Here is a 21,620-nt window from a genome sequence, read left to right as displayed (position 1 = left end):
TAGTTTAAGCAGCTAACAGGATTGTGCCATTTACTCAGAGAATGCTAGAGGAGCCAGTTTCATGAGGCAGAGAAGATATCAGTTTAGGATATTGGGTGCTTCTGAGACAGCCATGTGGAGATGCTAGTAGTTAGTTGAGTTTTTATTTTTTATTTTTTATTTTTTTTTTTTTTGAGACTGAGTCTGGCTCTGTCGCCCAGGCTGGAGTGCGGTGGCCGGATCTCGGCTCACTGCAAGCTCCGCCTCCCGGGTTCACGCCATTCTCCTGCCTCAGCCTCCCGAGTAGCTGGGACCACAGGCGCCCGCCACTTCGCCCGGCTAGTTTTTTGTATTTTTTAGTAGAGACGGGGTTTCACCGTGTCAGCCAGGATGGTCTCGATCTCCTGACCTCGTGATCCGCCCGTCTCGGCCTCCCAAAGTGCTGGTAGTTGAGTTTTTAAGTCCAAGAAAGACTGGGCCGGAAATATGGATTAGGGAGTCACCTGTGTATACAGATTATAATTAAAGTATTGGGGATGAAGAGGGCCTTTGGAGATCCCAGCTCCAGTTCAGACTCTGGAGAGGCCACCTGAGGTCATGAGCACTATTGGAGCATGCCCTATTAGCATATGCGTCTTCTACTTCTTCCCCTTCACTCATCTCTGCTTCCAGTTATCCCTTGAAAACACAGGCTATTCATCCCAATTGTGCCCATTGTTACCACCACCTCTTGCATGGGCCTCCTTTAATGGCTTCTCAGCATTTCATAAGATTTCCTCTCCCATCCTCACCCCAAAGGATCAAAGCTTCCAAATCTTAGTATTTGGAAGTTATGTGGATATTTTGGATGCAATTGGAAGGAAGAATCAAGGTTCTCCTTCCCCATCTGGACGCAGGAAAGGAGGGAACACATTATGGTTAATTCTGAAGATGTTGCTCACAGCAGGTTTTAGATGCAATCTGATAGCTCCCCTCTGTTCCTAGTGCTTTCAGTCCTCCCTGCTTCCAGTCTGGTAGGAAACTCTCCTCAGGATCAGAGAAAAGCTGTGGCCTTGACCAGGCAAACAGAGAGGCTGATTCTCAGGGGAGATGAGGTCAGGGAGACAATACAACTAGGACAAAGAAGCCAAATAGTTTGGCACAAATTAATTTCCCAAAAGATATTAACCTCCTTTCTTTCCACATTCCCTAAGGCTACACTAAGATTATAAAAGGTGTTCAAAATGTTGAGATGAAAATAATATGCACAACTTGTTTGCATATAATTTTCATACTCGTTTACTATCTAAATACAAAGCAGTCATTTTCCTTCTCCATTCTACTTCCTCCGCCCCTTGCCCCTGATGTTCTAGTCTGGGCAAAATTAATTGGCTGTTTTTTTAAAAAATTTTTTGAGACGGAATCTCCCTCTGTCACCCAGGCTGGAGTGCAGTGGCGCAATCTCGGCTCTTTGCAACCTCCGCCTCCGGGGTTCAAGCGATTCTTCTGCCTCAGCCTCCCGAGTAGCTGGGACTACAGTTGTGTGCCACCACGCCAGCTAATTTTTGTATTCTTAGTAGAGACGGGGTTTCACCATACTGGCCAGGCTGTTTGCAAACTCCCGACCTCATGATCCACCCGCCTCGGCCTTCCAAAGTGGTGGGATTACAGGCGTGAGCCACCGCGCCCCGCCGCTTCAGCCAGGGTTTCTTTTCCTTATTCTTGATCCTTCTAAAATAGTATCAGTCTCTTTTCCATCCTGTTCCTTTTCATTTGCAAATCCTCTACATGGCATTTCTTTTCTTCCTCTTAATACTTAGTCCGTATCACCAGTCTTCTGTCGACCAAAACCAACGGGGGAAGGTATTCATTGGCCCTAAAACCAGGCCTTCAATCTCCATAATCACCTGAAATGTTTGCTAAAAATCTCATTTCCCAACACCAGGGGGTGTCTGTCTATCCCTCTAACTGTCCTACCCTTAAGGTAGAGATTAGTCCCAAACCTTTTCCTTACTCTTTTTCACTGCTTCTACACACACACTAGATCTCTTTCCCTCCCTCTCAAGGGAGAGATTAGTCCCATTTTCCTCACTCCTTTTCACTGCTTTTACAGACACAAAATTTCTCCACCATCACAAAACTTTTGGGTCCAGAAGGTGGTGCCTTTTAATTGCAGTTTATCTGTTTGTCTCTCATTCTATCCGGTCAAGCTTGTCCTTTCCTTTGCGCACCCTTCGGTCTCTGCATCGTCCACACTCCTCTTTGCTCCCCAGCTCTCCCTTTCTTTCGCTACCTGTCTTCCACCTCTCTCTGTGGGCTTCGTCGCTTTTCAGGACTGTCTTTGCGTACACGTCTCTGAACCTCTTTATGCATTTGTCTTCTTTCTCTCTGTCTTCCTCTTTATGGCTCTCTCCTTGTCTCACCATTTCTGTACCAGTCTCTCTCCATCTCTCCCACAGTCCCCACGCTGGGAACAAAGTCACGGTGCTAGCGCAGAACATGCCTCCTGTCGTCGGGTCCCAAGCCGCGACACATTCCACCATGCCCCTCCGCGCATTCCAACTGCAGACAAAGAGTCCCCGTCCCCTACCTCCACTCTTTCCTGTTTCAATTCTTGAGTGATGTAGGGGCAGCTGCCCCAACTGCCCCTGCCCGCCTCTCATGTACAGTCCGCGGGCCTCCACATCCAGGGCAGTTAGCGCCAGCGCCCTCTCTGCACGCACACCAGCTATTCCTGCGCGGACACCCCCGGCCCTCTCACACACACCGCGCTCCGCCCTCTTAGGAAAGTAGATCCGGCCAAGCAGACAAAAGTTTGGGAGAGAAGTTCGGTCCGTGGCTAGCGTGAGAGCGAGGGGGGCGGGGGCCGGGGAGAGTGGGGCAGTCGGGCGAGTCGACGCGTGAACAGATAGACCTGTGGACGGGACAGCCGCGGCCAGAGGCCCTGCTAGCCCCGCTCAGCCCCAGATGCGCGAGGGGACGCAGCCCCTCCCGCTGGGGGATGCTGTGGGATTCCTGGCGCCGGGCATCCAGGCCGCCGGCTAAGCCCCTGTGCTTCCCCTGTGCCCCTGGGGAACCAGAGTCCGGCTGCAGGGAAAGAGAACCGGCCGCCGAGACGCCACAGGGTGCCAGGCGGGAAGGGGGCGAGAGGCCCCAGACCCAAGGGCATGGAGCGGTTAGGAGAGAAAGCCAGTCGCCTGCTGGAGAAGTTCGGCCGCAGAAAGGGTGAATCTAGCCGGTCTGGGTCTGACGGGACCCCCGGGCCGGGCAAGGGGCGCCTAAGTGGGTTGGGGGGACCTAGGAAGTCAGGGCCCCGAGGAGCTACTGGGGGACCTGGGGATGAGCCGTTAGAGCCGGCCCGGGAGCAAGGTTCCCTGGACGCTGAGCGGAATCAGCGCGGCTCCTTTGAGGCGCCGCGCTACGAAGGCTCCTTTCCCGGGGGGCCGCCGCCCACCCGGGCCTTGCCTCTACCTCAGTCGTTGCCCCCCGATTTTCGGCTGGAGGCCACGGCCCCGGCCCTCAGCCCCCGCTCCAGCTTCGCCAGTAGCTCGGCCAGCGACGCTAGCAAGCCGTCCAGCCCCCGGGGCAGCCTGCTGCTGGACGGGGCGGGGGCTGGCGGAGCTGGAGGTAGCCGGCCTTGCAGCAATCGCACCAGCGGCATCAGCATGGGCTACGACCAGCGCCACGGGAGCCCCTTGCCAGCGGGGCCGTGCCTGTTTGGCCCACCGCTGGCCGCAGCACCGGCAGGCTATTCTCCCGGAGGGGTCCCGTCCGCCTATCCGGAGCTCCATGCCGCCCTGGACCGATTGTACGCTCAGCGGCCCGCGGGGTTCGGCTGCCAGGAAAGCCGCCACTCGTATCCCCCGGCCCTGGGCAGCCCTGGAGCTCTAGCCGGGGCCGGAGTGGGAGCGGCGGGGCCTTTGGAGAGACGGGGGGCACAACCCGGACGACACTCTGTGACCGGCTACGGGGACTGCGCCGTGGGCGCCCGGTACCAGGACGAGCTAACAGCGTTGCTTCGCCTGACGGTGGGCACCAGTGGGCGAGAAGCTGGCGCCCGCGGAGAACCCTCGGGGATTGAGCCGTCGGGTCTGGAGGAGCCGCCAGGTCCTTTCGTTCCGGAGGCCGCCCGGGCCAGGATGCGGGAGTCGGAGGCCAGGGAGGACTACTTCGGTGAGTGAGAGAAGTGGTTAGGGACGGGAAGGGACCCGTCACGGCATTCGGTTCTCCACTGCCCCGACGGCCCAAAGTGCCGGCGCCCCGGGGTCCGAAGTGAAGACGCGGGACTAGGAAAGAAACAAGAGGGATGGATGGGGGCGGCCCCAGAGCACTGTCCCCTTCCTGCTAGTTTTCAAATGAACCAGGGCTCCTTATTTCTGCTAAATTTAACCCTCCTGGTATCGCGTGAGTCCGTTTCTCAAGCATTTGAACCTCGGTTTTTCGCGGCAGGAGGCCTCGTAGGTAAAGGACCAAGTGGGGCAGTGAGGGCGCATCCCCCACAACCTGCTCCCCCCTTCACGGCGGTGCCCCTGGAGGTTTGTGCGCGCCGCGCCCCCACCCGGGCCCAGGCTCCGCCCGCAGGAATTCGGAGAATGCGCGGGTGGGGGGGCGGGGCAGGCTGGCCGCGTGCGTGCCGACTCCTGCCCGGGCGCTCCAGGTGCCCACGGGCGGGGCGGCGGAGGGGTGGGGTTCGGGGATGGGGGGGCGCTCCCTAGCACACACAAGAGTAGTGGCGGTTGTCGGGGAAATGGAGCCTGGGAGGCGGGATGGAGCGTCCTGGGACCTAACTGCTGTCCCTCCCCAGTCCTGTTGGCTAGGTGCGTGCGTGGGCATTTAATCAGAGACCCAGTAGTACCAGCCTCTATTTTCCCCATCCTCCGGAAGTCAGGGCAAAAGCGATGACTGCTGGGACACCATTACCTTTGGATGGATAACGACCCTGTGTTATTGCCAGAAATAACCTGATCTTGAATTCTGGTTATAACCTCTCAGAATTCAGGCTAGAAGTAGCGCCTTACTTCCTGACACTGTTAAGGAAACCTGGTCGCTGTCTCCCTCCCCTACTCTGTTCAAAAAGTATTGATTGATTATATGTCTCAGCTATGAGGAACATTAGGGTCTTGAAAGATCTTTTAGTCAGAATTCACAGGCACTACTACACACCTAAAAAACTTCGAATATGATTGTGATTGGAAAGAAGTGGCAGGCTTACCCCCTAAGGGCTGTGGGCCTCTTTCACTTTTCCAAGCATCTCTTCTCACCACTCGTGCCCCACTCCTGGACCCCATGCTGTAGAACTCTACGGCTAGAAAAGTGAATAGGAAGAGGAACGCGGCCAGGGAGGGATGGTTGGGTAGGAGGTTCAGAGGTAGCAGGGCGGCAGGCTACAAGGGCGCTGCATAACTCAACCCCCAACCTCCACCCCCATTCTTTTCCCCACTTCCAAATCCACCGAGAGGAAAGCCCAGAGGAGATGATGCCAAACCGCTTTGATCAAGGAAGACTGAATGACAGGGCCCATTTAGCAGTTTCGTTTTGAGGCCCAGGAGAGGTGGCTAGTAAAGAAGTCTTTTTGGCTGAACCATCAGAGCCAAAAGGAAGAAAGGAACTCAGAGAAACTGCAATAAAAGAGCAGGAAGAACATAGGTGTAGATATGCTGGGTTAGATGAGGTAAGGCCAACATGCCTGAGCAGTTTCATTTGCTCTTCCCATAATGTCCAAGGTTTCCTAAAGAACGGCTCTGACGGGACCCCCTGGCATGGCAATATTGGGGCAGATCTTCACTTCCATGAGGAAGCCACATTTTGAATTCAGAGATGGGGGCCCCATCTCCCTGGGAGTGAGATTGCCTCCTTTGACAACCCCTACATACCCCTTGTGCCGCCAGCCCCAGCTTGACTGTACCCTCCTCCTACCCCTAGTAGGGGCCCTATTCCTTGGCTTCAGCCTTGCCCAGCTGCCAGAGGGTGGGAGCAGGACAGGTCTGGGCCCATCAGTTGCTGCAGCTGCTGCACAGGCTCCCAAGCCCCTGGGCAAAGACTGGGATGGGCCCCAACAGGCAGGGAGTGTGGCAGCCTGCCGAGGGGGAGAGGTGGGGCGGGCCCGTTGGGATCTGCTCCCCAAAGACAGGCCCTAGCCCTCACTCATGGGCCTGGAATTGGGGAGTGGAGGGAGGGAAGAACACACCCAGGAAAGGCGAGTCCCAGAGCCAGGTGTATATATCTTAGCGGGGGACTTTGGAGAATAGCAAGCAGTTCAGTTCTGTGTTCTTCCCAAGATAGAAGGCGACTAGGAGGCATCAGGGGCTCTGCTACTCTCCCTGCTTTCCTGTTCAACCCTGGTTCCTGGAACACACCCTACATTCTCAGCAGTCACCTCCCCACAGGAGTCATGCTCACATGGTCCCCTCTGCACAGAGCCCTCTGCTGAGCCAGATCCTTTTCTCCATCCTTGGAAGTCTGCAGCAGAGAGAAATCATTCTATAACTGAACAGCTCGTTTGACTGATGGGAAACTGAAGTCCCAGAGAGGCTTTCTGGGCCTAGCCTGCTTTCTCTAGAAAGTTTTTTCAAGTCTGCTGCTGAGCACCTGTGGACCGGCATCTTTGGCCATTCATCCTACACACTGCAACAGAGATCATACCTTGCCTGTATAATCTTTTCTCCCCAACAGAAACTAAGCATCTGAATGCCAGGGACCATATCTCTGACCTTCTCCAGGTTTCCTCAGGTAGTGGTGCTGTGTTAAGCACAAAATAGATGCTCAGAAAATATCTGTTGAGTAATTAAACAAGAATGGATCTGCTCAACCAAGATCTTGCTACATGTCATTACTTCTTATCTTCTCTTCTCAGAAGGGAGCCCATCAAAGGGAGACTGTGACCCCGGCACATCAGGAAAGGGCAGTCAGGAAAGTTTGGGAATCCCTGGTTTTGACCTGGGGGAGTAGAGTGTGACACTCTTTTCTCTTCTCAGGCACCTGTATCAAGTGCAACAAAGGCATCTATGGGCAGAGCAATGCTTGCCAGGCCCTGGACAGCCTCTACCACACCCAGTGCTTTGTCTGCTGCTCTTGTGGTGAGTGTAGCCCCAACACTCAAGCACTCCCCTCCCCTGCCCACATACACACAAGTGCTATAGGGAACAGGAGGAGAGCTTTTGCCTCTTCATTTGCTCACAGAGCAGCTGTTGGATCCCCACCAAGTGTCTGGAGGTCCGCAGCTGCTCCGCCTCTCTTGCTTCCTTGTCTGCCCTCTACTTGGCTCTCCCTTCCCCTGGTGGGTCTCCTTTCTGGAGTCCCTCCTTCCTTCCTTACCTCTGTTTCTCCTTCTCATGCCTCCTTGCTTGCCCATCCTGGACTCGCCTGGCCCTCCAGCTTCTTGGTGGGGCTTGGTCTTGGGCAGCCAAGTTGCCTGGGGCGACAGTGAAAGATTGGAATGTGGGGAGGGTGGGGGCAGGCTGGGGGAGTGGGGAGCTGCTGGGGGCGGAGAGGGGGGTTTTCTCTTGGCTGGTCAGAGTTCAGCCACCTCACTAGAGTGCAGGCCACCGGGCCATGCCAAGCTGATGACATCACGCTCCAGGAATGCCTGCCACTGTTAGCTCAGGAGGCCCACTTGGAAAGGGGGGATGCTCCCAGCGGCCTTAACTGCCCCCCTCCCCTCCCTCATTACCCCCTCCTCACTGCTTACCCATTCTGATTCCTTTGCTAAACCTTTAATCTCCTATCTCTGCCTGTCTGACTTCAGCACTCAGCTTTTCTCACTCCCCCAGTTTCTGCCTGGTTCTCTTTAGGCTCATCTGTCTGTCTATCCTTCTGTTTACAGGGCCTCTTCTGGCTATATCTCCTTCCCTCTCTTTCCTCCCCTGTGTCTCATGAGCTTCTAAGTCAGCTTTCCTAACCCACTGGACAGAATTGGAAGTGGGGATTTTGAGGGGAAGAAGGCAAAGGTGGGAAAATTGCTCATGCTCCACCTGTTCTCACTCCTCCCCTATCCCTGATAATGTAGACACCTGGGAGCAGTTCCTGGGGGTTGGTCACATGGGGAATGGTCCTGCCTTGTCTGCTAGAAGAAGATCCTGGGTTGTCTCTTACCCTAGAGACTCTGGGTCCCTCTAAGCTTAGGGAGGCAGCCTTAAACAAACAGGAAAGGGGACCTGCTTTGCTTCCAAACAAAGCACTTTGTCCTGCAGTAACTCCAGTCCTGACCTCCATAGAGTCTGTCCCTGGAAGGAGACAGATAGGCCTTTGAGAGCAGGATAGACATGCTCAGGTGAAGAGGCTTCTAGGTTGAAGGGTCCCAGAGGGCAAGGCCTGTAACAATGTGATTCTCTCTATGCAAATCATATAGTACCTTATTAAGAGCTCATGTATTCCAGCATGTAGTTGGCTTTACTCTCCCAGGTGGCTTCCTATGCACTGGAGAGGAAGGCAGTTTGTGTAGGGGAGGGCCCTAGAAAACTGTTAAGGAGGCAGGAGCTGGAGGAGCAGCAAGCAGAAGAGAGGGGAAGTTGGCTGGAATGAAGCCAAAGCAAATTGGAATTGCATCAGATGGAATTTTTGTGTGGGGAAGAAGGACAGACAGCAGTTAGGAGGAAAAGTACAAAGTCCAGGTTTAAATATATTATGCAGCACTGGGGAGCAGTGACCCCAGAAGTCTTGCACCTGGGCTGTGGGATAGGTTCCAGCCCCTTTTCTGCTGTTTCTAGGGCGAACTTTGCGTTGCAAGGCTTTCTACAGTGTCAACGGCTCTGTGTACTGTGAGGAAGATTATCTGGTGAGTAAGGGTCACCTGGACCTGGAATTGGTTTCCATACTGACCCCCTTCTTGGTGGCCCATTGGAGTACCACCCATCATTCTCAGTTTGATAACAGCCTCCCTTTGTCTTGTCTTTTACTTTAGTTTTCAGGGTTTCAGGAGGCAGCTGAGAAATGCTGTGTCTGTGGTCACTTGATTTTGGAGAAGGTAAGTAAAGTGCCTTCAGCTGAGAACTCTCACTGTGAGGCTGAGGAGTGGAATCAGGGACTAAATGGATACTGAGAGAAGGTTGGGGGAAGAAGCCTGTCACCAGATGAATCACTTTCATCCCATTCCTCCCCAGAGCAGCTGTTTACAATGGCTTCCCTCTGCCTATGGAATCAAGTCTGGGCTCAAAAGCCTGTCAACCCAGGCTTCTGTAACCTGGCCCCTTCCTAATTCTGCAGGCACAGCCAGGCCTTCCAGCCTGAGCTAGGAGTGTGGGGTCCTGAGTCTTTTTATTTATTTATTTATTTGAGACAGAGTCTCGCTCTGACATAGTGGCATGATCTTGGCTCACTGCAACCTCTGCCTCCCAGGTTCAAGTGATTCTAGTGCCTCAGCCTCCCAAGCTAGGACTACAGGCGTGCGCCACCATGCGTGGCTGATTTTTGTATGTTTAGAAGAGACGAGTTTTGCCATGTTGGCCAGGCTGGTCTCGAATTCCTGGCCTCAAGTGATCCTCCTGCCTCAGCCTCCCAAAGTGCTAGATTACTCGCATGAGCCACCGTGCGCAGCCTGGGGTCCTGAGTCTTAATCCCCTTTCTGCTACTGGTTAGAATCACTTGGGACTCAGTTTTATTTTCTATAAAAAGGAGAGATAGGATTAAATCAGTGATTATCAGTCATGGTAGCCTAGCAGATCAGCTGGGAAGAACTAAAAAAAAAAACAAAAAACAAAAAAAAAGTGTTTGGATTCCATCACCAGAGATTGTGATAATAGGCCTGGAGGAGGGCCAAAGCATTGATGTTTTTTAAAAGCTCCCTAGATGATCCTTATATGCAGCCAGAGTTAAACACTACTGGCCTGAATGCTCTCTCAGGCATTTTTCAGGGTTTCTGCCTCCATTTTAAGACTTCTTCCCCCACATTACATAGCATTGTTTCTAGGAGTATAGCAGCGGGTTGGATGAGGTTAATGGGAGTAATAAGGAGCATAATGGGCAGCTGGAGAACTGAGACTGGAGGGAGACTGATTCTCTTGCTACCCCATGAGCCAGATCCTACAAGCAATGGGGAAGTCCTATCACCCAGGCTGTTTCCGATGCATTGTTTGCAACAAGTGCCTGGATGGCATCCCCTTCACAGTGGACTTCTCCAACCAAGTATACTGTGTCACCGACTATCACAAGTGAGTCCACCCCTTGGGATGCAGTGTGGAACTGGGTCCAGGGGTTCCCCAACCTCAGCTCATCTCTTCCCTCTGTCTTTCAGAAATTATGCTCCTAAGTGTGCAGCCTGTGGCCAACCCATCCTCCCCTCTGAGGTCAGTATGTCTGGGTTCTCCTTCAGGGCAGCCAGTGCCACTGCCTCTGGCGTAGGGTTAGGGACATGCTGCCTGGCCTCCTGCCGGAAGCGGTAGTGCCAAGGAATGTACTCTGTGAAGATTCCCGTGTGACTCTGCCTCTTGGGGTCACCACCCTGACCCTAACATCCGGGCCTGGACATGTCTGAAAGCCTAACTGGGCCCAGGCTCTATCTCTTCTATCCCAGTCCAGAGGAGGAGACTTTCTTTGAGGTTGAGGTCACCAGACTGCAGATGTAGGGGCTGGAAAAAGGTGGGAAGAATCCTCAGCACTGGTAGGAATGGGTCAGAAATGATTTAAGCTGTGTGTAGAGGATGTACCTACGGAGAGAAGCCAGATCTTATTGGATTCCCTTGTTCCCAGCCTAGCCTACTTTATTTATGCCTCCTGTCCCTTTCCTTCCCCCACAACTGGGAGACGCAGGTAAGGCCAGGGCTCTTGTACAGAGGGATTCCCGTGTGCTACATGGGGGCAGCCCAGTGAAGGAGATAAGGAGAGTTCTGGTAGGATTTGCAGAGGCATCTTAAAACTACAGGTGATTGCAGAGAGACTCTGGGGCCATTTGTATGATCTTCCCATGGGGTGGGAAGGGTTATATATGAGGGAGGTGGAGGTGAAGCAACATGCTGCTCTCATCTCCATGGGGGTCTGCATGTTTCAGGGCTGTGAGGACATCGTGAGAGTGATATCCATGGACCGAGATTATCACTTTGAGTGCTACCACTGTGAGGTGAGTGTTGGGGTTCAGCGGTGCTGGAGAAGAAGTGGAAATGGGAAGAGGGTAGGAGTCAAGTCCTGCAACAACCAGACATCTATGGGAGAGGTGTAGAGCATGGGAAACCAGAAAGATACTGTGACCTATCTTCAGCCTTTTTTTTTTGTCCCCTCCAGCCACTTTCTCTGGTCCAAGTTGCTTAGTCCTTTCTGAATCTGACTCTCCCAGAGTCAGGACTTTCTAAGAGTAGCAAGTCTGGTCAAACTGCTGTAAAGACAGACTTGTGTCATTATTTCTGCTGCAGCAGCGACACCTGGTGTCCAGCTGAGGTATTAATATTTTCTCAGATTGCTCTTCCATCCTGCCCTTCCCACCCCATCCCTTTCTTCCAGTTATTAGGAGTCAGGTGTTGAGCAGGGCAGACTCCTAAGATGCCCTCAGTATCCAAGGTGCCTGGGCTGAGGTGAACTAGGTGCCTTCTTCCCTAGGACTGCCGGATGCAGCTGAGTGATGAGGAAGGCTGCTGCTGTTTCCCTCTGGATGGGCACTTGCTTTGCCATGGCTGCCACATGCAGCGGCTCAATGCCCGACAAGCCCCTGCCAACTATATCTGAGCTGCAATCACTGCTGCTGCTGTCACCACCACTGACAAACTGCTCTGGCCAGTGGGCTCCTCTGAGGCCAGCCAAGGCAAATAATGCACTCTACAGGCCTGGCAAAAGAGTCCTCTGGGGAGGACCCCAAGGACTGGAGACCCAAAGATCATGACATTCCAAATGGATTGTGGAAGAGAAACCTTATATTTACCAGGGTGGGGGTGACTGGCCTTTTTCCCATGTGTGCATCCTGAGCTTAGGCACACACAGGAGGGTTCCAGTACTTTCTGAACATCTGATTCTGTATCTTCAGTATATATATTTTGTTTGTTTTAGAGATGGGATCTCACCATGTTGCCCAGGCTAGTCTTGAACTCCTGGGCTCAAGTGATCCTCCCACCTTGGCCTCCCAAAGTGCTGGGATTACAGGCATAAGCCACTGTGTCTGGCCTAGTATATGATTGTGCATGAGTCACATAATGTTCTGGTCCCGGATTCCAAGAGTAGAGGACCTAGCTTTAAATCAACTAGTTTCAGCTAAACTAACTAGAACCAAATCAAAGTGTAATTCTCCCTCCAGCTCCCCCAAACCCCAGAGTTTTGGGGTTGTGGTTGATGCAGGATGGGATCCCCCTGAGAGGCAGCAAGTCTAGGGTGGTGAGTTCCTGCTGGGCAACCAAATTTAAGCTCCTCACTTTTTTTGTGACACATGGTGTCAGATATGGGGTCCCGCACCTATATCTGGATGAAGAAGTAGAAACTCTGGACCTCATTAATGAGTTATTTATTGGCCTTCTTCTGAGGACTAGGAGAGCTCCTCATCTGTCTGCTGAGAATGGGGACCAGCTCTGAGTGGGGTTGCCGCCTATATTCCCTGTTTCTCAGGGACTCACGTGGGTCTGGGGAGGCTAGGTAGGTGCTTGTATGTGGTTGCTCTTCTCCTTGGCTATGGTAGGTAATAAGCAGGTCTGTGTGGGTGTGGAGCTTGTTGTGAGGATGTCTAGGAAGCTTCAGCTTAGCTACACTCCCAAGTTTAGGTGCACTGAGCCATACAGCCCAGCGTATGCATGTGTGGTTGTGTACATGTGCGCGCGCGTGCGCGCGCGCGCACACACACACACACACACACACACTCTGTCTTACTCTCTTCTCAGGTCACTTGTACACTTGGTTTCCTAGTAGAATCTCACTTGCCACCTCTCAGAGGGGTCCTGGATTGCATCCATCACAATCCCAAAACTACAGTTGGGGGGAACTGGAGGGAGCAAAACACTGATTTGGTACTAGTCAGTTTGCCTGAAACTAGTTCACCTAAAGCTAGATCTCTTAAAACCAATTTACTGAAAACTTGTTTGCTTAAAGTTAATGACTTAATGACTAATTTGCCAAAAGCTCAATTCGTATTTTGGTGTGTTTATATCCATTTAGGTGTCCTATTCTTTTTTGTCTTGCTTTGGATATTTCAAGGATTTATATCTATTCATCCAAGAGTACTTCTGAGTTATTATCAGCAACATAAATTTATCAAATTTGCAGCACTTTGTAAATGATGAGATTGCTTCCTACCTTTATGGATGTCTTTTTCTATGTTATCTACCTTTCAAAAACTTTTTAAAAAAGTTTAAAATTTCTAGCAATAAATACAATTGGTACAGGCATTTTGTGTATCATTTTTTTTGTTTCTTAATCCAATATTCCTTTACAAATTAAATGCCTTGAAAAATGTAATGGAGTTCAATGTGATTTTGATGCTTTGGTCTAACTTCTACATTCCTACTGTTAAAAGGCCAGTATATCTTAAACAAATGAATAGGCATGAGGCATATTCGGTTGACTTACAATGAAAAGTTATACAGACAACAGTAATAACTAAGAGGGTAAATCTGCTAAACCCTTTTGAAATGCTGCAGATTTGATAAATATTTATTTTAGACTAATTGGTTTTAGGGGAATTGGTTTTAGGCAAATTAATCTAGTAATCTTTGATCTTTAGTCCTCATTTTCTATCACTCAGTGAGTTTCATACTGGAAATGATGACTCCTGACAACAGAAATTCCACATTTGGGGGCTATTCTAAGATGACTGTGCCAGCCAACCTGGGAAATACATAGAGGAGATCTCTGAGTGAGAGGGAAAGAGTTCAGATTTATACAACTGAGTGCCAGAGGGGAAAATGCACCTTGTTGAAGTGAGAAATGTTCTGAAACTGAATTACTTCTTGTACAGCTGAGATCGCTTCTTCTGTACTATTGTTAAATAAGTGAATACAAAGGCCCTGTGATGGGAAATCCAGACAAGCTTGTGTAACTTTACATCCATCCCCTCAGGTTTTTTGTTTTTTGTTTTTTGTTTCTTTTCTTTTTTACAGAATCTCGTTTGTCGCCCAGGCTGAAGTGCAATAGTGCAGTGGTGCGATCTCAGCTCACTGCAACCTCTGCCTCCTGGGTTCAAGTGATTCTCCTGCCTCAGCCTCCTGAGTAGATGGGATTATAGGCAGGCGCCACCACACCCGGCTAATTTTTGTATTTTTAGTAGAGATAGGGTTTTGCCATGTTGGCCAGGGTGATCTCAAACTCCTGAGCTCAGATGATCCGCCTGCCTCAGCCTCCCAAAGTGCTGGGATTACAGTCGTGAGCCACTGAGCCCCACCTCTTTTTTTTTTTTTTAAAGTTGGGAGTCTTGGCCAGGCGCAGTGGCTCACCCCTATAATCCCAGTACTTTGGGAGGCTGAGGTGGGAGGATCACGAGGTCAGGAGATCAGGACCATCCTGGCCAACACAGTAAAACCCCGTCTCTACCAAAAATAAAGTAAGCCAGGCATGGTGGCGTATGCCTGTAGTCCCAGCTACTCGGGAGGCTGAGGCAGAAGAATCACTTAAACCCGGGAGGTGGAGATTGCAGTGAGCCATTGCACCACTGCACTCCAGCCTAGGCAACAGAGCAAGGTTACATCTCAAAAAAAACTGGGCATGGTGGCTCATGCCTGTAATCCCAGCACTTTGGGAGGCGAGGCGGGTAGATCACGAGGTCAGGAGATCAAGACTCTCCTGGCAAACACGGTGAAACCCCGTCTCTACTAAAAATACAAAAAATTAGCTGGGCGTGGTGGCGGGCGCCTGTAGTCCCAGCTACTCAGGAGGCCGACGCAGGAGAATGGCGTGAACCCGGGATGCGGAGGTTGCAGTGAGCAGAGATTGTGCCACTGCTCTCCAGCCTGGGTGACAAAGCAAGGCTCCGTCTCAAAGGAAAAAGAAAAAAGAGTTGGGAGTCTCACTCTGTCACCCAGGCTGGAGTACAGTGGCACAATTATGGCTCACTGCAATCTGTGCCTCCCGGGTTCAAGCAATTCCCCTGCCTCAGCCTCCCAAGTAGCTGGGACTACAGGTATGCATCACCATGCCTGGCTAAGTTTAAAAAAATTTTTTTAGAGACAGCATCTTGCTATGTAGCCCAGGCTGGTCTTAAATTTCTGGCCTCAAGTGATCTCCCACCTTGGCCTCCTAAGTCGCTAGGATTAGAAGCATGAGCTGCTGTGCCCAGCTCCTGACCCTTTGTTTCTTACTGATTTTGGCCTCTTCTGTTCCTGGTCTGACTCATTCGTTTCTAGGTCTGTGCTGATTGTCCTAGCCTCGGGGCTCCCCAACATTCTGTTCTTGCCACTGACGCAACTTCTTCCTGAGGAAAAATAAATGATAACAGCTGATAAGGGCAGGCCATGACAAAAGAGCAGTGCCAGCCACCCCAACACCATCACTGGCAGGCTCCCAGATGTATCCTGCATCACAAGAGCTTCCCTTCCTCCTATTTGCTGGGAGACTAATCTTCCTCAATATTTCTGTTTAGTATTTACAGTTTTTTAGTATTTACAGTTGATGATGAAAGATTCGTGGGGTGCTGCCAAGTATACATCAAAAGGTAGACCTTGTTTGGCCAACTTGCCACCTGATATAATCAACAACCACTAGTGCTGAGATGCAGAAAGGGGGAAAATGGAGGAATTATGGATCAACTCTGTCTTTTCAGATGACAGTCACAGGACAAGGGTTAGGCTTTGACTGCAGACTTCAGCTCTGTTCTGGCCAGCGCTGTTCACCACAGGCCTGAGTGGGTTATCAAAAATAAAGCTGGTGGCTGGGTGCAGTGGCTCACATCTGTAATCCCAGCACTTTGGGAGACTGAGGCAGGTAGAACACCTGAGGTCAAGAGTTCGAGACCAGCCTGACCAAAGTGGAGAAACGCTGTCTCTACTAAAAACACAAAAAATTAGCCAGGCATGGTAGTGGGAACCTGTAGTCCCAGCTAGTCGGGAGCCTGAGGCAGGAGAATGGCGTGAACCCGGGAGGCAGGGCTTGCAGTGAGCCGACTTCGCGCCACTGCACTCCAGCCTGGGCGACAGCGAGACTCCATCTCAAAAAAAAAAAAAAAATCTGGTGATGATTCTCTCTCTGCCTTACTCCTTAGAGAGTATCTTCCCCTCCACCACTTGGAGCTCTCAGGGCCAGGGAAATGGTAAGATGCCATTTATAATCAGGCTGGAGACTGTCCTCAGTCAAGAAGGATGTAGAGAAAGACCTACTTCCAAGTACATAAAGCCAGCTGGATGAGAACCTTCAGATTGTACCTATAAAGAAGGGAATAAAAAGAGGAAAAGGGGCCGGGCGCGGTGGCTCACGCCTGTAATCCCAGCGCTCCGGGAGGACGAGGTGGGTGGATCGCGAGGTCAAGAGATGGAGACTGTCCTGGCTAACATGGTGAAACCCCGTCTCTACTAAAAATACAAAAAAATTAGCTGGGCGTGGTGGCAGGTGCCTGTAGTCCCAGCTACTCGGGAGGCTGAGGCAGGCGAATGGCGTGAACCCCGGAGGCGGAGCTTGCAGTGGGCCAAGATTGCCCCACTGGACTCCAGCCTGGGCAACAGAGCAAGACTCCGTGTCAGAGAAAAAAAAAAAAAAAGGAAAAGGGGCCGGGCATGGTGGCTCACGCCTGTAATCCCAGCACTTTGGGAGGCTGAGGCAGGCAGATCACCTGAGGTCAGGAGTTCGTGACCAGCTTGGCCAACATGGGGAAATGCTGTCTCTACTAAAAATACAAAAATTAGCTGGGCATGGTGGCGGGCGCCTGTAGTCCCACTTACTCAGGAGACTGAGGCAGGTGAATCACTTGAACCCGGGAGGTGGAGCTTGCAGTGAGCCAAGATCCGGCCACTGCACTCCAGCCTGGGCGGCAGAGCAAGACTCTGTCTCAAAAAAAAGGGCGGCCGGGCGCGGTGGCTCACGCCTATAATCCCAGCACTTTGGGAGGCTGAGGGGCGCAGATCACGAGGTCAGGAGATAGAGACCACCGTCCTGGCTAACACGATGAAAACTCCGTCTCTACTAAAAATACACAAAATTAGGCATGGTGGCGGGCGCCTGTAGTCCCAGCTACTGGGGAAGCTGAGGTAGGAGAATGGCGTGAACCCTGGAGGCAGAGCTTGCAGTGAGCCGATATCAGGGCACTGCACTTGAGCCTGGGTGACAGAGCGAGACTCCGTCTCAAAAAAAAAAAAAAAAAAAAAAAAAAAAAAAAGGAAAAGGATGGCCAGGCACAGTGGCTCATGCCTGTAATCCCAGTACTTTGGAAGGCTGAGGTGGAAGGATCGCTTGAGTCCAGGAGTTCAAGACCAGCCTGGGCAACATAGTGGGACCCTGACTCTACAAAAAATAAAAAAATTAGCCAGGAGTGGTGTCGTATGTTCGTAGTTCCAGCTGCTCTGGAGGCTGAGGTGGGAGGGTCACTTGAGGCTGGGAGGTTGAGGCTGTACTGAGCCGTGAGTAGTGGTGGTGCCCTGTGTCAAAAAAGAAAATAGAGCCATAGGACTGAAATAAGAAGAAGACACAGGTAAGCTAAGGCATTATTTAGTTTGGTGATTTAGACACTCTCATGCCCCCAGAGCTGGTCTGAGGTCATTCAGAGCCCTTATGGTAAAGTTCCACGAAAAGAGTCTAATGAATCTCAGTCCTCTCTGCCCTCTCCTACCTTACAGTGAGGAATACCTAAGAATGGGTCTCTTGCTTCTATAGGGGCCTTTGGAATATCCACACTTGGCACTGGTAGTGAAGGACTGAAGTTTTACCTTGAAAACATGAGTAAATCTTTACTGGGACATATAGATTAGACCAGAAAACTGTGATGATAGGAGAGTCATCAGAGACAAGTTCTGTTTACTCTGGGTGTCATTTCACCTACAATTGACCTTACTTGGAAAGGATAGTGCTAATCCATGGGAAGGGAACCAGAGTACCATCCAAGCAGGAAGTGAGCTAATCAGGCTTAGAGGGTTCAAGCCAAGTGGGATGTGATTAAAGTGACCCGAGATAACCCAGTCACCTCATTTTACTGAATGAAGAATAGAAACTGAGTGATGATGTGACTTTCCCAAGGTCACACAGCTGGATAATGACTTTCCAACTTTTGAAGAGCAATAAAGAGCTTTTTGCCTTCCTCCCTTCCACCCCCTTTCATAGGGATTCCCACAGCACAAGTAAACTGTAAAGGTTTACATATTGTAAACGAGATAAGCACTTCATTATGATAGAGAATTAGGGAAACTTAGTGGGAAAGCCAGGGAACATAAGCACCAATAATGAAAACGTCTGGTTCTTACTGATGTGTTTTTCGTTCATTAGGACTAACAGTAGCCAAACTTTAAAAGCACACTAGGGGCTGGGCACAGTGGCTCAAGCCTGTAATCCCAGCACTTTGGGAGGCCGAGACGGGCGGATCACGAGGTCAGGAGATCAAGACCATCCTGGCTAACACAGTGAAACCCCGTCTCTACTAAAAAATACAAAAAACTAGCCAGGCGAGGTGGCGGGCGCCTGTAGTCCCAGCTACTCGGGAGGCTGAGGCAGGAGAATGGCGTAAACCCGGGAGGCGGAGCTTGCAGTGAGCTGAGATCTGGCCACTGCACTCCAGCTAGGGCTACAGAGCGAGAGTCCATTTCAAAAAAAAAAAAAGCACACTAGGAGAAACAGGGTGGGCGCAGTAGCTCATGCCTGTAATCTCAGTACTTTGGGAGGCCAAGGTGAGTGGATCATTTGAGGTCAGGAGTTTGAGACTGGCCTGGCCAACATGGTGAAACCCCTGTCTCTAATAAAAATACAAAAATTAGCTGGATGTGGTGGCTCATGCGTGTAGTCCCATCTACTCGGGAGGCTGAAGCACGAGAATCACTTGAGTCCAGGAGACAGAGGTTGCAGTGAGCTGAGATCGTGCCACCACACTCCAGCCTTGATGACAGAGTGAGACTCTGTCAAAAAAAAAAAAAAAAAAAAAGAGGCAGGCGCAGTGGCTCACACCTGTAAACCCAGCACTTTGGGAGGCCGAGGTGGGTGGATCACCTGAGGCCAGGAGTTTGAGACCAGCCTGGCCAACACGGTGAAACCCCGTCTCTACTAAAAATATAAAAAATTATCCGAGTGTAGTAGTGGGCACCTGTAATCCCAGCTACTCAGGAGGCTGAGGCAGGAAAATTGCTTGAATCCAGGAGACAGAGGCTGCAGGGAGCCAACATGGTCCCACTGCACTCCAGCCTGGGTGACAGAGTGAGACTCCATCTCAAAAAAATAAAAAAAGGACATTAGGAGAAGCAAAGGAAAAGCAAAGGAAATATACTGAGAGTCCCTGTCCTTGAGGAGGTCACAGTCTAGCCAGAGAGACAAATACACGCATAAAATGACTTGAAAAGATTACAAGCAACATGTCAACAATTGCAAAGTAATTATTAGAAACAAAAGGCGGGGCATGGTGCCTCATGCTAGTAATCCCAGCATTTTGGGAGGTGGAGATGGGAGAATTCCTTGAGGCCAGTCTGATCAATATAGCAAGACCCCATCTCTATTCAAAAATTTTAAAAAGGTCGGGCTTGGTGGCTCACGCCTGTAATCCCAGCACTTTGGGAGTCTGAGGCAGGCAGATCACTTGAAGTCAGAAGTTCAAAACCAGCCTGGTCAACATGGTGAAACCTGGTCTCTACTAAAAAACACAAATTAGCTGGGCATGGTGGTATAAACTTGTAACCCCAGGTCCTCGGGAGGCTGAGGCAGGAGAATCGCTTGAACCCTGGAGGCTGAGGTTGCAGTGAGCCAAGACTGTGCCACTGCACTCCAGCCTGGGCAACAGAGCAAGACTCCATCTCTAAATAAAAATAAAAAGGCTTAATGTCACAGGGTATACAGTGATGATAAATTACACTGTCCAGCTTAGATTGTAGATCAGAAGGTGGTAGCCAGCAGGCTAAATCTGGCCTTGAAATGCATTGAATTTGGCCCACTGGGATTTATTTATTTATTTATTTATTTATTTATTTATTTATTTATTGAGACGGAGTCTCGCTCTGTTGCCCAGGCTGGAGTGCAGTGGCGCGATCTTGGCTCACTGCAACCTCCACCTCCTGGGTTCACACCATTCTCTTGCCTCAGCCTCCCGAGTAGCTGGGACTACAGGCACCCGCCACCATGCCTGGCTAATTTTTTGTATTTTTAGTAGAGACAGGGTTTCACCATGTTAGCCAAGATAGTCTCGATCTCCTGACCTCATGATCCGCCCGCCTCGGCCTCCCAAAGTGCTGGGATTACAGGTGCGAGCCACCGTGCCCAGCAAGCGGTTGTTTTTTAAAATAATATTAATTAGGGGCTGGGTGTGATGGCTCACACCTGAAATTCCAGCACTTGGAGGCTGAGATAGGAGGATGGATTGAGCCCAGGAGTTCTGTAGAGAACTTGCTTCTACAAAATAAAAACTAAAACTAAAATAAAATATTAATTAGAACTCTAGTTGAGGAAAGGAAAATGCCAGCTAATAAATGTAGAAGAAGTAATAGAATTGAAAAACAACATTTTGTGAATATTAATAAAATTATTGATTCTGGTGAAGATGATGATCATTATTATTATTTTGAGATGGAGTTTTGCTCTTGTCATCCAGGCTGGAGTACAATGGCATGATCTCTGCTCACTGCAACCTCTGCCTCCTGGGTTCAAGTGATTCTCCTACCTCAGCCTCCCAAGTAGCAGGGATTACAGGCGCACACCACCACACCCAGCTAATTTTGTATTTTTAGTAGAGTTGGGGTTTCACCATTTTGGCCAAGCCGGTCTTGAACTCCTGACCTCAGATGATCCCAATCTGGCAAAGATTATTAATTGGTGTTAAAAAAAAACAGGTGAAGGCTGGGCACGGTGACTAACGCATGTAATCCCTGCACTTTGGGAGGCCGAGGTGGGTAGATCACAAGGTCAGGAGATTGAGACCATCTTGGCTAACACAGTGAAACCCCGTCTCTACTAAAAATATAAAAAATTAGCCGGGCGTGGTGGCGTGCGCCTATAGTCCCAGCTACTCGGGAGGCTGAGGCAGGAGAATGGCGTGAACCCAGGAGGCGGAGCTTGCAGTGAGCCAAGATCGCGCTACTGCACTCCAGCCTGGGCAACAGAGCAAGACTCCATCTCAAAAAAAATAAAATAAAATAAAATAAAAATAAAAATAAAAAACAGGTGAATTCGTTGGTGGACAAGTGGACATTCATACACCACAGTAACTCCGCAGTCTCTTTTTTTTTGAGACTGGGTCTTGCTCTGTTGCCCAGACTGTAGTGCAGTAGCATGATCACGGCTCACTGCAGCCTTGACCTTCTAGACAGGCTCAAGCAATCCTCCCACGTCAGTCTACCAAGTAGCAGGGACTACAGGCACGTGTCACCATGCCCAGCTAATTTTTGTACTTTTTGTAGAGATAAGGTTTTGCCACGTTGTCCAGGCTTGTCTCAAACTCCTGGGTTCAAGCCATCCTCCTGTCTTGGCCTCTCAAAGTGCTGAGATTACAGGTATGAGCCACCTTGCCTGGCTCAGTTTACAGTCATGAGGCTATAAATGTAACTATGTTGGTGGAACTAGACTGTTGGAGGGTAACTATGTTAGAGGGAACAGACCAAATATCATCGCCCATTTCCCGGAGTCAGTCTTAGCATCACCAATGGTAAACCAGTTCT

General features: G+C 50.6%; 1 protein-coding gene across 3 annotated transcripts; it reads left to right on the top strand.

The window, feature by feature from the left end:
• Positions 1–2,749: 2,749 nt before the first annotated feature.
• Positions 2,750–13,867, top strand: AJUBA (ajuba LIM protein). Of its 3 annotated transcripts, XM_025392109.1 has the most exons (8): positions 2,750–4,131; positions 6,933–7,034; positions 8,664–8,731; positions 8,858–8,920; positions 9,973–10,103; positions 10,187–10,238; positions 10,940–11,008; positions 11,482–13,867. In XM_025392109.1, exons 1-8 carry the CDS (start codon positions 3,126–3,128, stop codon positions 11,605–11,607), a joined length of 1,617 nt encoding a protein of 538 aa, XP_025247894.1. In that variant the 5' UTR covers positions 2,750–3,125; the 3' UTR covers positions 11,608–13,867. The 3 variants fall into 3 exon arrangements, with proteins under 3 accessions (XP_025247894.1, XP_025247895.1, XP_025247896.1); XM_025392111.1 differs by lacking the exons at positions 2,750–4,131; positions 6,933–7,034 and adding an exon at positions 8,539–8,567; XM_025392110.1 differs by lacking the exons at positions 6,933–7,034; positions 8,664–8,731; positions 8,858–8,920; ... (2 more) ...; positions 10,940–11,008; positions 11,482–13,867 and adding an exon at positions 6,345–6,766 and having other exon boundaries at positions 2,756–4,131.
• The last annotated feature ends 7,753 nt before the right edge of the window (positions 13,868–21,620 follow it).

The sequence above is a fragment of the Theropithecus gelada genome, chromosome 7b, assembly GCF_003255815.1.
Source record: "Theropithecus gelada isolate Dixy chromosome 7b, Tgel_1.0, whole genome shotgun sequence".
Taxonomy (NCBI): domain Eukaryota; kingdom Metazoa; phylum Chordata; class Mammalia; order Primates; family Cercopithecidae; genus Theropithecus; species Theropithecus gelada.
The sequence above is the reverse complement of the archived record's forward strand: the minus strand, read 5'-3'. Positions and strand labels throughout refer to the sequence as shown.

What these genes read in the sequence shown, in the direction of transcription:
- AJUBA (XM_025392109.1), top strand. Translation starts at nt 3,126, where the DNA reads ATGGAGCGGTTAGGAGAGAAAGCCAGTCGCCTGCTGGAGAAGTTCGGC. An exon ending in CTTTGTCTGCTGCTCTTGTG is followed by an intron (nt 7,035 to 8,663) that starts GTGAGTGTAGCC and finishes TGCTGTTTCTAG; the next exon opens with GGCGAACTTTGCGTTGCAAG. An exon ending in ACTGTGAGGAAGATTATCTG is followed by an intron (nt 8,732 to 8,857) that starts GTGAGTAAGGGT and finishes CTTTTACTTTAG; the next exon opens with TTTTCAGGGTTTCAGGAGGC.